The sequence below is a fragment of the Fusarium coffeatum genome (assembly GCF_003316985.1).
Source record: "Fusarium coffeatum strain FIESC_28 chromosome Unknown BRIP53273_contig_463, whole genome shotgun sequence".
Classification (NCBI taxonomy): Eukaryota; Fungi; Ascomycota; class Sordariomycetes; order Hypocreales; family Nectriaceae; genus Fusarium; species Fusarium coffeatum.
In genome coordinates this window covers 9,339-22,880 of record NW_022158252.1, presented here as the reverse complement: position 1 = coordinate 22,880, position 13,542 = coordinate 9,339, and the positions used below count along the sequence as shown (strand labels likewise).

General features: G+C 49.5%; 7 protein-coding genes across 7 annotated transcripts; 3 read left to right on the top strand and 4 right to left on the bottom strand.

The window, feature by feature from the left end:
• Positions 1 to 667: 667 nt before the first annotated feature.
• On the top strand, positions 668 to 3,556 carry FIESC28_11691 (uncharacterized protein; the record flags this gene model as incomplete). The annotated part of the gene is made up of 1 exon (XM_031165808.1): positions 668 to 3,556. The coding sequence occupies one exon, from the start codon at positions 668 to 670 to the stop codon at positions 3,554 to 3,556; it is 2,889 nt and encodes a 962-aa protein (XP_031010140.1).
• Positions 3,557 to 3,827: 271 nt separating this feature from the next.
• FIESC28_11690 (uncharacterized protein) lies at positions 3,828 to 4,688 on the bottom strand (the record flags this gene model as incomplete). The annotated part of the gene is made up of 1 exon (XM_031165807.1): positions 3,828 to 4,688. The coding sequence occupies one exon, from the start codon at positions 4,686 to 4,688 to the stop codon at positions 3,828 to 3,830; it is 861 nt and encodes a 286-aa protein (XP_031010139.1).
• Positions 4,689 to 5,138: 450 nt separating this feature from the next.
• Positions 5,139 to 6,331, bottom strand: FIESC28_11689 (uncharacterized protein; the record flags this gene model as incomplete). The annotated part of the gene is made up of 2 exons (XM_031165806.1): positions 5,139 to 5,836; positions 5,896 to 6,331. The coding sequence occupies 2 exons, from the start codon at positions 6,329 to 6,331 to the stop codon at positions 5,139 to 5,141; spliced, it is 1,134 nt and encodes a 377-aa protein (XP_031010138.1).
• Positions 6,332 to 6,678: 347 nt separating this feature from the next.
• On the top strand, positions 6,679 to 7,204 carry FIESC28_11688 (uncharacterized protein; the record flags this gene model as incomplete). Its single annotated transcript, XM_031165805.1, has 2 exons — positions 6,679 to 7,019; positions 7,099 to 7,204. The coding sequence occupies 2 exons, from the start codon at positions 6,679 to 6,681 to the stop codon at positions 7,202 to 7,204; spliced, it is 447 nt and encodes a 148-aa protein (XP_031010137.1).
• Positions 7,205 to 7,366: 162 nt separating this feature from the next.
• FIESC28_11687 (uncharacterized protein) lies at positions 7,367 to 8,419 on the bottom strand (the record flags this gene model as incomplete). The annotated part of the gene is made up of 2 exons (XM_031165804.1): positions 7,367 to 8,324; positions 8,379 to 8,419. The coding sequence occupies 2 exons, from the start codon at positions 8,417 to 8,419 to the stop codon at positions 7,367 to 7,369; spliced, it is 999 nt and encodes a 332-aa protein (XP_031010136.1).
• Positions 8,420 to 9,285: 866 nt separating this feature from the next.
• On the top strand, positions 9,286 to 9,879 carry FIESC28_11686 (uncharacterized protein; the record flags this gene model as incomplete). Its single annotated transcript, XM_031165803.1, has 1 exon — positions 9,286 to 9,879. One exon carries the CDS (start codon positions 9,286 to 9,288, stop codon positions 9,877 to 9,879), a length of 594 nt encoding a protein of 197 aa, XP_031010135.1.
• Positions 9,880 to 10,384: 505 nt separating this feature from the next.
• Positions 10,385 to 12,463, bottom strand: FIESC28_11685 (uncharacterized protein; the record flags this gene model as incomplete). Its single annotated transcript, XM_031165802.1, has 2 exons — positions 10,385 to 12,396; positions 12,451 to 12,463. 2 exons carry the CDS (start codon positions 12,461 to 12,463, stop codon positions 10,385 to 10,387), a joined length of 2,025 nt encoding a protein of 674 aa, XP_031010134.1.
• Positions 12,464 to 13,542: the final 1,079 nt, after the last annotated feature.

Genomic DNA, 13,542 nt, shown 5'->3' with positions numbered 1-13,542 from the left:
CCCCCCCCCCCCCCCCACTTTCCGTTATTACCGGGGTCTGTTGCACGACTCCACTCCAAGACTGAGGAAGGTACTTCTTTGCGTCGAAACGACACTGTGCCCATGATGAGGCCGATATGAACGGTGCAGTGGGTCCTCCAAAGCGCGCTAACGCTCGTAAGGTCCATAGCCGTGCTAGGTTACCCTGTCTTTTACTCCGCCAGGTTTTCACAGAAGACAAAATCATCTAGTCACCTTGCTCATGCAAGTCTCGACCAGCTAGCCAGTTCCTACTCCGCAAGACCAAGGCCTGACTCCACCTTTAACTTGACTGCACCTACGTATCTCCTGTTGAGGTCAACATAGAAGCCTTCCATCCGCTATCGATACCTACTAGTAAGTAGCAACGACAGTGCCTGATGTCTTGTCGCATCAACATCACGGTCAGACCTACAAACCACCATTAGTGACGGGGCGCTTTACCACAATGTCCTCGACCAAAATCGGCAGCAACTCGCCATTGTAGTAAAACTCACCATCCGACTCGTGCGACCCACGTCTTTGACCTTCACGTTTCCTTCTCTGTCGCCTCCGACGATTTCGCGTTCGATAGAGTCAAACCAAACTTGAGCATCACAACGGACGGGAATACAGTCACTTTATGTGAACTCAGAGTGCCCCTGAGGCCATGTCCAAAGAAGTCATATCTGCAGCATCCCCCCTTACGGCCTTTACAAGCACAGCTGGGAATACGACAAGCGTGCTTGGTTCGTGGTACATTCCTGCGGCCTGGACACGCTATGCACCTATATTAGATGACCTTGCTCGGGCTGGTCCGCGATTTGTCAAAAGGCTCGGCTCGTTGATATCCCTCCCCGATCACCTCGAAACGACTTCAAACACAGATACTTCAAGTTACTTGCCAGCGGCAGCTGGTGCTAGCGCCATACTTGCCGAGGCTGGTCCAACTATACAAAACATCATGGAACCTGTCTTGGGGACCGGTGGGTTAGAGACAGCCGGCACTGATACAGCGACCACCCTGCCCATGGGAGGACGTGTGCCTGTCGACAGTGTCCGTAGTTTGGGCAGTGTCTTTGGCTATGCCACAAGCAAGTGGGCTTTATGCTGCATTGCCATGGCCGTCATCTTGAACCGAACACATATATTCGCTGCTACTCGCCGGCGACTGCGACTCCGATGGCCGACGAGACTGTTGCTGCGCGCTGTTCCCATCGCTTTGCTTGTCATCCAGGCGCGCCAGTTGCTTCAATCCATTCAATGTCAGACCTCATCCGATTTTGCCGAATTACGATGGGGCAACGCGAGTAAGAGCTCCGATCTCATGTTCGCGCACAATAATCCTTTCCTTAATTCCCTGTGCTCTGTCCTACTGTTCTCCGCTTCCGATGAGGAGTCTTGCATGGCTGTGCGTATGATACCTTCGGATGCATCTGGCTCTGCTCGTAATTTAGCTGGATCCCTGTCTCTTCTCTGGCCTTTGTTCGGAACATTATGTCTGAGCCAGTTCCTCGAGACTGTCTCGTGTGCTGTGCAGGGTCGTCCAGTAGCTCCTGAGACAGGCATGACCCTTTTTGAACAATCGCTCGCTTTCGCCGAGGCCGACGCTGCTATCAGCAATCAGCTTGGCTGGAACTTATTTACCAAGACTACTTCAATAGGCACTTCAGCGTCTGGACTCGGGAACGCTATAGCTTTGACTCGATCCATGGTGCTGAAGAGGGTGAACACCTCACCGGAGGTGCTGCTTGTGGCCTTCCTATCCTCGATGACGCATATCACGAGCCACGTTCTGGGGGTCTTCAACTTGCAAGCCAAGTATCGTTTGATTAGCACTGGGTTTTGGGGTCTCTGCTTCATGGCTAGCATTGTGTGGGCAGCTATATCCTTTGATCTCGATCATCCATCTTCCCAGAGCCTGCTACGATTTCCGACCGTTTGCATTATTGGTTTCGTACCCCATGTTCTTGTTCTATTCGGCATCGGCGTATGCCTGCTTATATATGGACTGGCTTTGTTGCTTTCGACTTTATCCCCGCCTTCGACGTCGGATATGGCATCCATGTCTTTTCATCAACGTCTGATTCATGCTCATGAAAATATGCAAGCGAACGTCTCCCTCTCGTCAATCCGAATCACTCGAGAAATGGACTTCTACACGGCTTTACTTCGCACCGGATTCGGTGCCATAACTATGGCCAGTGAAGCTGTTTATTTGAATGAGGATAAAGGAGTCAGTCTCAAACGACGCACCTGGCTGGAAGAGGAGCGTTTCAAAGAGGCTGAAGAACTGCAAAGGAAGCTAATTGTTGGTGGCTTGCCCGATTCACGATATGATCAGATCGGCGCGATCGGTCTGATTCCAGTAAAGGGAGGGCCAACAATTGCTTCCAATGGATACGCCCGCGAACGCGCTGCTCAGAAGATTCCAAAAGGTCGCGGTGAGCGCAACCTCCGCGCGGGCATCGGGGCGTCTGAAAGGAGTTCGCGCTGGCTCATGGCGCTTGACTTTCTGCTGAGCATCAACAAGCTTGTTGCAAGGATTGGCGCCAAATCGCTACTATGGTGTCTTGCGGTCCTTCGAATTAGATATCAGCCCGCCTGGCTCCTATGGCTCGCGCAGCACCGAAAAAGCACGGAAACCAAAGCAAAGAGCAAAAACAAAGCCTCAGCCCTGGGCCAAACGCTACCTGGTGGTCCATCTTTATATAGCGACGGATCCATCCCGAGGGAGACTTCGTCTGACATAGAGGCGGAATTCAGGCGTATACGCAGTGTTCAGGACGAGGAGAGTTTTGACAAAGAGTTGTATAAATACTGGGTCAAGAACGGATGGTGGGGTTCCACTGATACAAGCGGTGATTTCGAGCCACTTTCGGACGACGACTTTGATACCACAAGCGTGATCTCACTGTCGACGACTGGCGATGGAATTGATGACTATCAGAATTGGGAATCGGATGATGGGAATGACGATGGTCAACGAACACCCACCCAGCGATCTCCTCAAATGACCCATGAGAGCACCCCTTTTCAGGACACTCCCATGCAGATATCCGACCTAGCACGTCTTCTTCACCCCACGAATCCTGAAGAGCGCGAGGAGGCCTTGACATTGGCCGCCCATCTTCAAAGCGATGGCATCATGACACGGGCCAAATACAAGCGAATGGAGCAACTACAACGCACTCGCGTCCTCACAGCACCGGGATCCAGTCTACTGCAGCCGAAAGCTGACCTTGCACAACCGAGCCGTCGTAACAAATTAGACTTGGATGAAGAGGAGCGTCTCTTGGAACAGCTATTGTTGTCACGACGGCAGGCTTCGGCAGCACGATATGCAGAGACGTCGTGGGAGGACGGAGGATCGGGGCTCGGTAGCGGAGGACCACAATGCGTGGTATGTCAAAGCTCACCCAGAACAATCATTGTCTGGCCTTGTCGCTGTCTGAGTCTCTGCGATGATTGTCGCGTCTCTCTTGCTATGAACAACTTTGATAAGTGCGTTTGCTGTCGTCGCGAGGTCGTCAGCTTCAGTCGTGTATTTGTTCCTTAGGCATTTACACATACTTACGACATGCCTGCTGAGGACATACGAGATGGAATTATTTAGTCGTTTTGTGTGAGCTTAGACTAGTATTAGGCTACTTGATTTTGGCACCCTGAGCTACCGTGGGACAACCTTTCTGCTACTTAGCAGATATGAGATTCCTGGTCATTCTTGAGTTGCTAGCATATTTGTATCACAATCGTGGAGTTTTCAGTCGCAGATGAAGCGACCATCTGTTTAGGACACGTTGTCTCAGCATTTAGTATATTATAACATTTTACATAGCTGCCCATTCAATACTAAAGGTTCTCATCTTTTGATCATGAGCCGACTCAGTCATCTGTGGCTGCTGTGCTCCGATGAGGTACGCCTTCTTCACAGCTGTAGCGAGTCGGCCTCCTGCTACGATATCCAACACGGGGATCTCTTCATCCCACTCGTATTGGTTTGCCATGAAATGAGCGTGGAATCGGAGAGGATCGCCAGGATAAACGCTGTACTTAGCACCAAACCGTAGGCCGGGTGTCATATAGTAACCAGAAGTGAGAAGGAAACCACACAGTGGACCTTGTGCTGGGTTAGTGGCTCGATAAATTCGTTCAGCCTCGGATGAAATTAAAGGTCCACTGGACGTTGGGGTGACGCCCATTGTTTTGATAGCAGATTCCTGTTGATGTATATTCGGTTCAGGCGTGTCACTTGCAGAGATAGCACCCTCGTCTGTATTGCTAGGGGGTGCACGCTGGCGAGTCTTCTTATGCTTTTCAGCCGATTCGGCAGCCCTCTTGGCATTCTTTTCAGCAAAAACGTGTTGAGCTGTCTGCTTTCTTGTTTTAAGCGAATCAAGATACAGCCTTCTTGCTTCCGTACTGGGATTCTGGAGCACGGCTTGATGAGCAGCTACGTCGTCTACTAGATAAGCCACCTTCTTCTGTAACAGCGCTTCAACTTCTTCCGGGCGGAGTTCGATGGGCAAACCAAGAAAAATATTCTGAGTTGGTTGCTGAGGCGCCGTTCCAGTGAGACTACCATTGATGTTCTGGCTCCGACGCAAGAAGCCAACGGCTTCAGAGTCGAAGACGAGATATCGTCCAGCGATCTTGGATATCCGAACTGAAGGAGACTCCGAAGAAGCCATAGGATCTAGAGAGAATGCGAGTTAGCAAACGCTCAAACTTGAGTTTGCAAGTCAAATTGAGGCAACAGAAGGAACATCATAAGTCGTCTTCGTAATTTTATTGTGTGTCGTCACAGAAAATCAGGGGATTGACAGATTAATAGGTTTATAATCATTGTGTCCAAAATGGGAGGCGGGATAATAAGAGAATGAAGATTGTTAGCTTACCTTTTAGATGGTTGTTGTTGATCAGAAGAAAAAAGAGAGGAAAGGTTTGGAGCTTGGAGCCTTTATGAGTGTTGAAAATTTTAGTCAGGTGGGGCCAAGCTGAGGGAGGTGATAAGATAAGAGAAGAGAAGAGAGGATCTTCCACTGCTTTCCTAGGTCACGAACAAGACATTATGGACCCCCAGTCCAAAGCAGACTGAACTGCAATTGGACAGAACAGGAGATAGCTGTTTCATTGTTGTCCTAAAAGTCCAGTGTCTCCTTCTTGGGCTCGTTCGGTTTGGCTGCTTTGGTCGGCTCTTCGTCGTCGCCAATCGGTGGAAGACTGAAGGGTGTTATTACCAGCCCGTTGGAACTGCTTAGCTTGAAAGAGAGGTTCTCTCGGTTCCAGGTACCCTCCAGTCCGCCGCCCTTCTCGTGGAATACCGGTAAGCTGTGGGCACGGAGAAGTCCCTGTCCCTTATCCTCACTGCCAGGTTCCCGAACAACTGGACCTTGATGTTGCAAAGGAATTAATTCAAGAACCCCGTCAGATAAAAGCTCCACCCATCGAGTCAATCCTGTCGAACGTGGAAACAGTGTGACTGGAATCGTTACAAAAGCTGTGACTTGAGCTGGAAACTGGCGCAGGAGTGCCCTCAAACCATGAAGAAACTTGAGGATCTCTCTAGGTTGACTGGCGGCAGAGTTGTAAAGTGTAGGCGAGAGAAGACTGGGCACAACAATCCGATGAATGGTGGATGGGGGTGAGTTTTTAATCTTGGAAGTGACCTCGGTGACAAACTTCTGGAATGGTGTATGTGTGGGAGAAGCCAAGGGGCCTTCTACTGGCATCGCATGTAAGTGACCCTTGATAGCACTGTTCTCAAGACGCTTGGTCAGGTCGAAACCATGACAAAAGGTGTTTGGTGTCTGGGTAGGGTTTGCTGATCCTTGAGTATCTGGACAGGCTCGTTAGCACTGACTTAGAGAAGGTGTGTAGAATCGTGGGGGGCTATACCTCTAGCAGGAATGTTTCGTTGTCCAAGTGTCTCATAACGCCAAGCGATTTTCATCTTGTCTTCAGAGGATGCAGTCGATTTAGTCTTCTTAGAGCTCTCAGGGTTGCCAAGCCCAGGAAGTTCTCTCCTCCAAGCATCACCAAAACCTAAAAGATGTACTTGGTGTCCCTGCACAAGCCCTTCAGCAGCGTAGTATCGCAACAGCACACCCCCGAAATCTGTTGTTCCAGTCTCTTCGATCAGTAGAGAAGTTCCCATGGGCATTCCGGCGTGGCCCGACAAGAGTTGGTCCAAGGATTGTGTGCCTGTAGATGTCGTCAATCGACCATCCAATGGTGACGGTCTTGTTCCTAGAGAAAGAGACCTCTCCTGTCGAGGAATGGGCGAGGAAGCTCCTGGGGCCCCAATGACAACATTACGCTTTCGAAACGACATGTTATCTTTCTCTCAATTTTGTGAGTATCTGAAAAAGTAGAGGAAATATTCAAGATGTTGGAGCTTGCACAGTAGACTAGGTAGACTAGTACATTGGGTACCTACTAACATATGGAAGACCTGTGTGTGGCAGGGACCCACCAATTCCATTTAACCCCACCAACTTTTTCCGGGCCGTAGGTATCCAAACATTTTCTCTTCCATGCTCGCGACAAACCAACGGCAACTACCTTACTATCTAACTAATAGCTGCTGCTGAATTTCACGCTCGCTGGCTATCTCTTTTCCACCAAGAGCTAGAAACATTTGCGCAACCTCCTCCTTTCTTACAGTCTAAATCTGTCAAAATGGCCAGCGGAGATGCCACCCTCTTTGAGGAGTCTTTCACCGTGACCGAGTACGATCAGTCCAAGTATGACCGTGTCGCACGCATCTCGTGCACGTCGAGCGACTCACAAACCGTCATGACGCTCGATATCAACATCGAGCTCTTTCCCTGTGCTGTTTCCGACTCTCTGCACGTTGTTCTGACCACAACGCTGTCTCTCGATGGAAGTAAGGAGGAAGAAAAGGGCTGGCGGGACGTCGGCAAAGGCGGTGATGCGCCAGCCACGATTGCCGACCTCTACGACTACGTGTGCCACGGCAAGATTTACAAGTTCGAAGAGACATACGACGGAAACACTATGTGCGTTCACATCCCGATATCAAGATACCTACCTACGCCATACTACGAGCTGAATGTGCTGACTGATCTTGACCTACAGCAACGCCTACGTATCCTTCGGCGGTCTCCTCATGTCCCTCCAGGGCCCTGTCAAGAAGTTGACTCCTCTGCGCGTCGACAATGTCTACCTTCTTGTTAAGAAATAAAGCGAAGCGCACATGATACATTTATCTAGGCCGTAGCTCATCAACGCCACCGCGGGCTTCTGCATCCCCGCTAGATCTAGGACATGTCAATGATACCCGAACCAAAACCACCGTCTTGCGTCCAACAAATTTTAAAGTGCCTCGATCTCTCCAGTTTCAGACTCATAGTGGACGCCAGTTGCTCTGATGCGGACCTGGAAACGGAATATCGCGGCGCACTCTCCGTTTAATCTGTTCGATCTCGGGCTCGTTTTCGTCAGTAAGGATGCCATGGCGAATGAAAAAGTCAAGCGTGACAAGGGCGCAGTTCGGTTTGAAGCGTCCCCCAGCAAGGTCTGTTTTGACTTGATCGACATCGCACAGGTCGAACCTTTCAGCTTCGCCGTCTTTTGGTTGAGGGATGACATCGTTGGAGAGCTCGAGATGATAGACCCATTGGCACTCAGGGTAAATAAAGCCACCCTCGCCGACCTGCCCTTCGTCTGTGATATAGATGTATGTGACGTTGCCAACAAATTTGGCATTCTGGCGGACAGTGCTTTCAGGAAGACTAGCCTCTTCATCGGCCTCTCGGATAACACATTCGAACGGGTCCTCCCCTGTCATTAAACCGCCCGCCACAGTGTTATCTAGCATGCCGGGGAAAGTTGACTTGTTCCGAGCGCGTGTAGGTACCCAAAGACGGACTCCGTAAGGTGCAGTGTCATCCTTGACATAGGCGACCATGTGGACGCCGTAGCGCATTGTACCGATCAGGCCCATTGCTGCTCGCTCCATGCTGAACAGAAGCTCCCCGGTTCGTCCATAAACCGGCCACAGCTCGTTCCGCCAACCACGGAGAAGGGGGAACGTTCCCTTCTGACGCCAATAATCAGCCAGGGCCGCGACACGGCGAGTACGCTCCTCTTCCGTTGGCTCCTGAAACAGCGCGACAGTTCTTTCTGCTTCGTCGCATACCATTTTTCCTCTGACATCCTCAGGTACTCGATGGAGTTCTTTGACAACGCGATCCAGAACGTAGCCAATAGGATATATCCCCTGACTATCTTCCCATGTTAGAGTGTACAGACCTGCTTTCATGCTTTTGAAGGCAGCAGAGTCTGTCTCGGCATAAGGAAACCTTGATGTGTGAGCTACTATTGCACCTCAGAAAAACATGGGCTTGGATTCGTACATATCGACTTCATCGATAAGATCGATGCTCGTTTTCGCCATCTTGATCAACAGGCTATGACTGGGAGTCCCGTTCCAGTTTCGTCTTGCTGATAGGAGCAAGTGTCAAGCTTCCCTGTGTATGACAAGGTTATCGCCGATTGCGGTAATCAACGTCGAGGATGTATATAAGGCTGGAAAATTTGCGGGCTTTTGTTGTATTATCCTTCAGTAGTCAGACTATGAGGCAGAATATGTCTCAACTCTGCTAAGCTGAGCCTCTTTACGAGCCGATAATTGCTGATATAGTAGTCGTCTTTTTATAAACTGTAGATGAATTATTCTGGGTGACGTTGAATTTCTGCTTCCACGGGTTGAATGCTCTACGTTCGATCTCGGTGAGTGTGAGCTAAGTAAGTAAGTTAAGTTAGTAAGTAGCCTGGTCAAGTCAAGGGTCACTTACATGTCAAAGATACCCATATAAAAGTAAAATTTCTATAGAACATATAAACGTCCCATTTCTTCTAGAGTATCACTGTATACAGATACACTACCCACTAACATACCTGCGGTAACACAGGGAGTTTTTGAAGTGTCCGATTGGGAAACTCAATAATGGTTGAATATTCCTGACCTTACCCTACATCTGTGCCTATTAGTGGACTTGGGTATGAGGTCACTGTTGACCAGGGTGGATTATGGATTTTATTAGGGTCCTATTCCACTTCCTTCTAGATTCACCTCGAAACGTCCACCAATCGTTTCACACCACCAACAAAAGAATCGACAAAGGCTAACAAACTCAACACCAACGCCTGTTATATGGAAGCTCACCGCGACCAAGACTAAGAAGACTACCAGGGAAATCAAATCAAATCAAATCATTCGCATCACAGCTGGAAATTCTCTCTAAATAACAAACATTCATCATGTCGAGTCCACTATTCGGTATTGTCCCCGCTGGCCAATCATTAATCACGGAGCCTTCTTCAACCCCCTCCCCTACCTCATTACTCTATGCTCTACCTACTTCAAAACCATTTTCTCATATCGTCGTATTCATGCTACCCGGCATCACACTGCCGCCGAATACTGCCGCAGCAATTTATCTCGCCACCGCTGCCGACGTCGCTGCTGCTGCTCAAGCAGGCGGCACACCCAATTTTCGCTTCCTCGGCGGCATCGGCCCAGGAAAAGAGAGTGCCATGTTCAAGGTCAGTGGTGGAGGTGAAGCCAGTGAACTGGTGATTGGAGTATCGGTTGAGCCCGAGGAGTCCGTCGGCCAGCGGTTGCAGGAACTTGCTGCCAGCAAATCTGGGAACTCATCAAGCAGCCAGCCTAGTACTGCTATTTTGGCGCAGCGTATCATTCAAAATGCTTTCAACTTCCTGTCAAGCTTTAGCGGTACCGCAGGACCCGGTGGTGTAGAGGTCGTGCCGCTTAAGGCCTTCGAGAACTGGTGGCGCAAGTTCGAGTCAAGAGTCCGAGCAGATCCTAGTTTTCTCGAGAAACAGTCAGATTAGTCTATGTCCGCTTTGCGATAGGCGAGCAGTGGAAGATGAGAAGGGAATCGCTGCGTAATCTAGAGACATCTGCGCAAAGGGCTTATGTGTGGTCGGTTGTGATGATATTGGTGATTGGGTTTTTGGAGCCAAAGGTATGCGGGCGTCATGTTTAGAGCAACTGCGAGAGACTGCCATCGATTGCAAGCCAAGCGAATATATGAAATATCTCAAAACGAACACTGTAAATAACTTCTGCTGCACCTCTGAGTAAACTAAATACGGGTACAATATTCAAAGCACTCTAATCGTACCGCCTGTCTTACAATATCGACATCAGACACATTTTCACAACGCTTATCAGATGTTTCGTGGTATATGCGTTCTTTTGAACGCCAAAATAATCCTGCTGCACCAGCTTTGCCAAGTCCCCTAAACGCCAATGATAATTCGAAACAGTCCCCTCTCCAGTATGCAGTCATTGCATCGAAGCAGCCCAGCCAAGGCCCCATCCATCAAAGGGCTATTAATCTTCCTGCACAGGTGTCATGAAAGGGCTCTTGGCACGCGTTGGGCTCCCGTTGCGACTCTTTCGACCAGCGCTCAACAACGAAGGCGATAGACGTTCTCGACTTTCTGTTCGCACCACGAGCCCAGCACGGTCCATTGCTGAAGGCGGCCGAGTAAGCTCGTCAGCGCGGCCTGCAGAAAGACTGTGCGCTGCCAGACCCGATGTTCGCCCCTTTCGTGATCCATTACTACTGCTATCCGATGGGTCGTTATCATCCGAGTCGACCTCACCCAGCTCAAAATCGGCAAAGTCACCCTCCTCCATAACTCTTTCATATGATGGCCCAGACCGACGACCGAAAATTTTGCTGACCAAGGAGGAGCCACGTCCTTGTTTCCCCGAGCGTCTGCGACGGTTTACCATACCAAATACTTTCCTCCTCCGCTCAGGTTTACGGAGGAAATAAGCTGCGAGTAACAGTATGACAATGAAGGCTATGACACCACCGGTGGACTTTCCGGGCTTCTTGAGAATATCTTCCAGATCATTGTCATCGTCATCATCTATCCCGGTATGAGGAGAAATAGGCGAGGAGCCGGCGTGCTGAAAGTCTTCCGCTACTCCCTTTTCGACGTTGCTACCAAAGCCAACAGGTAGTTCGGAGCTCGAAGGAGGAACCTGTCCAGCGGCGTAGAGGACGATTTTACCCAATGTCCAACTCAGTTCGATACCATCAATAGTGTCCACAGGTTTGAAAGGGTCGTTGAACGACTTCTCTCCCTCATCCTTTGCCGTGTCGTTGGATGCCCCTCCTTCAAGTCCAACTCGGGGAATGCCAATGCCATCGTAGAGCATGTTGATGAGCCACGACGCCTTGAAGCAGGCCAAACGCGCCTCTTCTGCCTTCTTCTCGGGCGATTTCTTGCGTTTGTCCAGATCGCTCTCAATGTCCGACCAATTGCGACTGCAATATTCCATGACGTTGTTCTGATACGTTGCCAAGTCGTATGCTTTATGCTTCTTTCCAAAAACGCCATGTGTTGTATGCCAATATTCAGAAACCCCAACAAAATGGTTGATATCAAAGTCGATGCCAGGCACATGCTGGCCGTTGACAAGACATGGCTGATCTTCACAAGGTTTATCCTTGCCCAGAAGAGGATACGTCACAGTCAAGCATTCGTCAAACTTTCCTGTGCCAGCCAATATAGTCTTGTCGGATGTCCCTTGGACAAGTTCGCCATCGAGAGTGGTTCGCAAGCCATTGGGCATACAAGGGTCAGGTAGTTCATGGGTAGCGTCAGTGTTGTAGTGTTCCTGTAGACGTTCTACGTAACGGCTGCGAGCTTGATTGGCACCAAACCCGAGCCAGGTCGCGGTGAAAACTTTGTACTCAGCAGGGGATCCATCAAGCGTTCGCATGCGCACCAGCTTCAGGTCATCGGCATGTTTTGCAGATTCGGTAGCGTTCGGGGCAAAGGCAATCTGTGCGGATGCGCCACCCATATCCAGGAAACCGTATGTGTGGTGATTTTTGCCGTGGTCGTGTTCCTCAGGATGATCGAAACCACCCAGCAGATAATTTGCTGCAATCCAGCCGTATAAACCCTCTGTTTCTCCGGAAATGACTTGTATATGAGCATCGCAATCGGGAAGGATGAATTTCGTAGTCGTTTGTAAGTAAGTGCACATCGACTTTAGAAGTGCAGATTGCTGGGGTTTGGGTAGTAGGCGCATACCAGCCGTCGCCATAAGGTACACAGGCGTCTCGGATATCTTGCTATCTGGTACTTCATCGAGGGCAATGTCGATCAGTTGTTGTAGATGGTCGGGTCCAATCTGAGACGGGTTTTCGGCAAAGCTAGAGACACCAGGATGTATCTTTTTGTTTTCCTTGAGCTTAATCTTGGGGAGAGACTTGAGCTCAACAGCGGATGCCCCCTTGACGGCTTTGGCATGGTTCTTCCATTTGTAAACATACACTCGGGTTCCAGAGGAACCGGCGTCAAGGATAACGCCGTATTGCGCTATGCAGTATAACCATCAGCTAACAGGATCGTCATCAGGAGATGAATACCGACATGATTTACCCATCAGGGCGGACTACTGGGCGGGAGTGCCAATTGTAACGAGCGTGAAGGTAGCTGCCAGGCCAGATGAATTGGATGTGCGATGCCAACCTGTCTCTCGTTACGGCGTGGCGCGATGAATATTGGACGGAACGTTTCTCTTGGGATCGCTGGGGATTCGAATCGTATATTGTACAAATCTCAACGGTGACGGCAGTTTCGGAAAGCGGATCGTATTCGATTCAGTCGCGGTAAGACTCAGGATCAGGTAAAGCGAATGTCGAGCATCGTCCGGATGCGTAAGCGAGCGAAGATTGAGAGGTTTGAAATTGGAAACAAGAGTCGTCAAGAAGCAGGATTCCAGCGCTAATGATGATAAGGACGGATAATAAAAGAAGGTTAGCGAGAATGGAGATGGACAAGGATCTAAGTGGGTTGAATGTCGTCGAATGGATGACTATTGCGCGCCGCGTGGTATTACTGTACAACTGATGATTGAAGAGGTGGGAATCTGCTACGATAAGGGAGTTGATAAGAGTGGATAGAAGGTCAGAATGATAAACAATCCGTACCTACGGATAGGTACTTAAGCCAGACAATTGGTCCATAGAACGTCAAGTGGCGTCACAAGTGCATACGCGGCCTAAATCCTACCAGATACCAATTATCATGATTCCAACATGTCACGTGGATACTTACTGACGTTCTATTCTTAGATGCCACGATACGATACTGTAGTTTGATACGAAGATGATCTCGAACAGGGATGAGCTGGGAGCGTTCCCGCACATGGATATTGATGTTAATTAAGGTGTCTCAGTTATCGTAGTACATACACCACCAATCTCAAAGTTTCCTGAAAATCACTTCTGTTTCGCAATATGGTCAATACGAGTTTCTCTACCTAGTCCTACAAACGAATGAATCACTAAATGCATCGACCTTCCTAGACATTGAGAACGTTCCTTACCTAGATAATCCCCTCTCAGTATCGTACTGCTCTCGAAGATCAGGGTATTGAGTCTCATATACCTGAATGCGCTGCTGCATCCAAATCATAACCATTTGAAGGCCTTTGATCACTCCCGACAACGAATCAAGGTC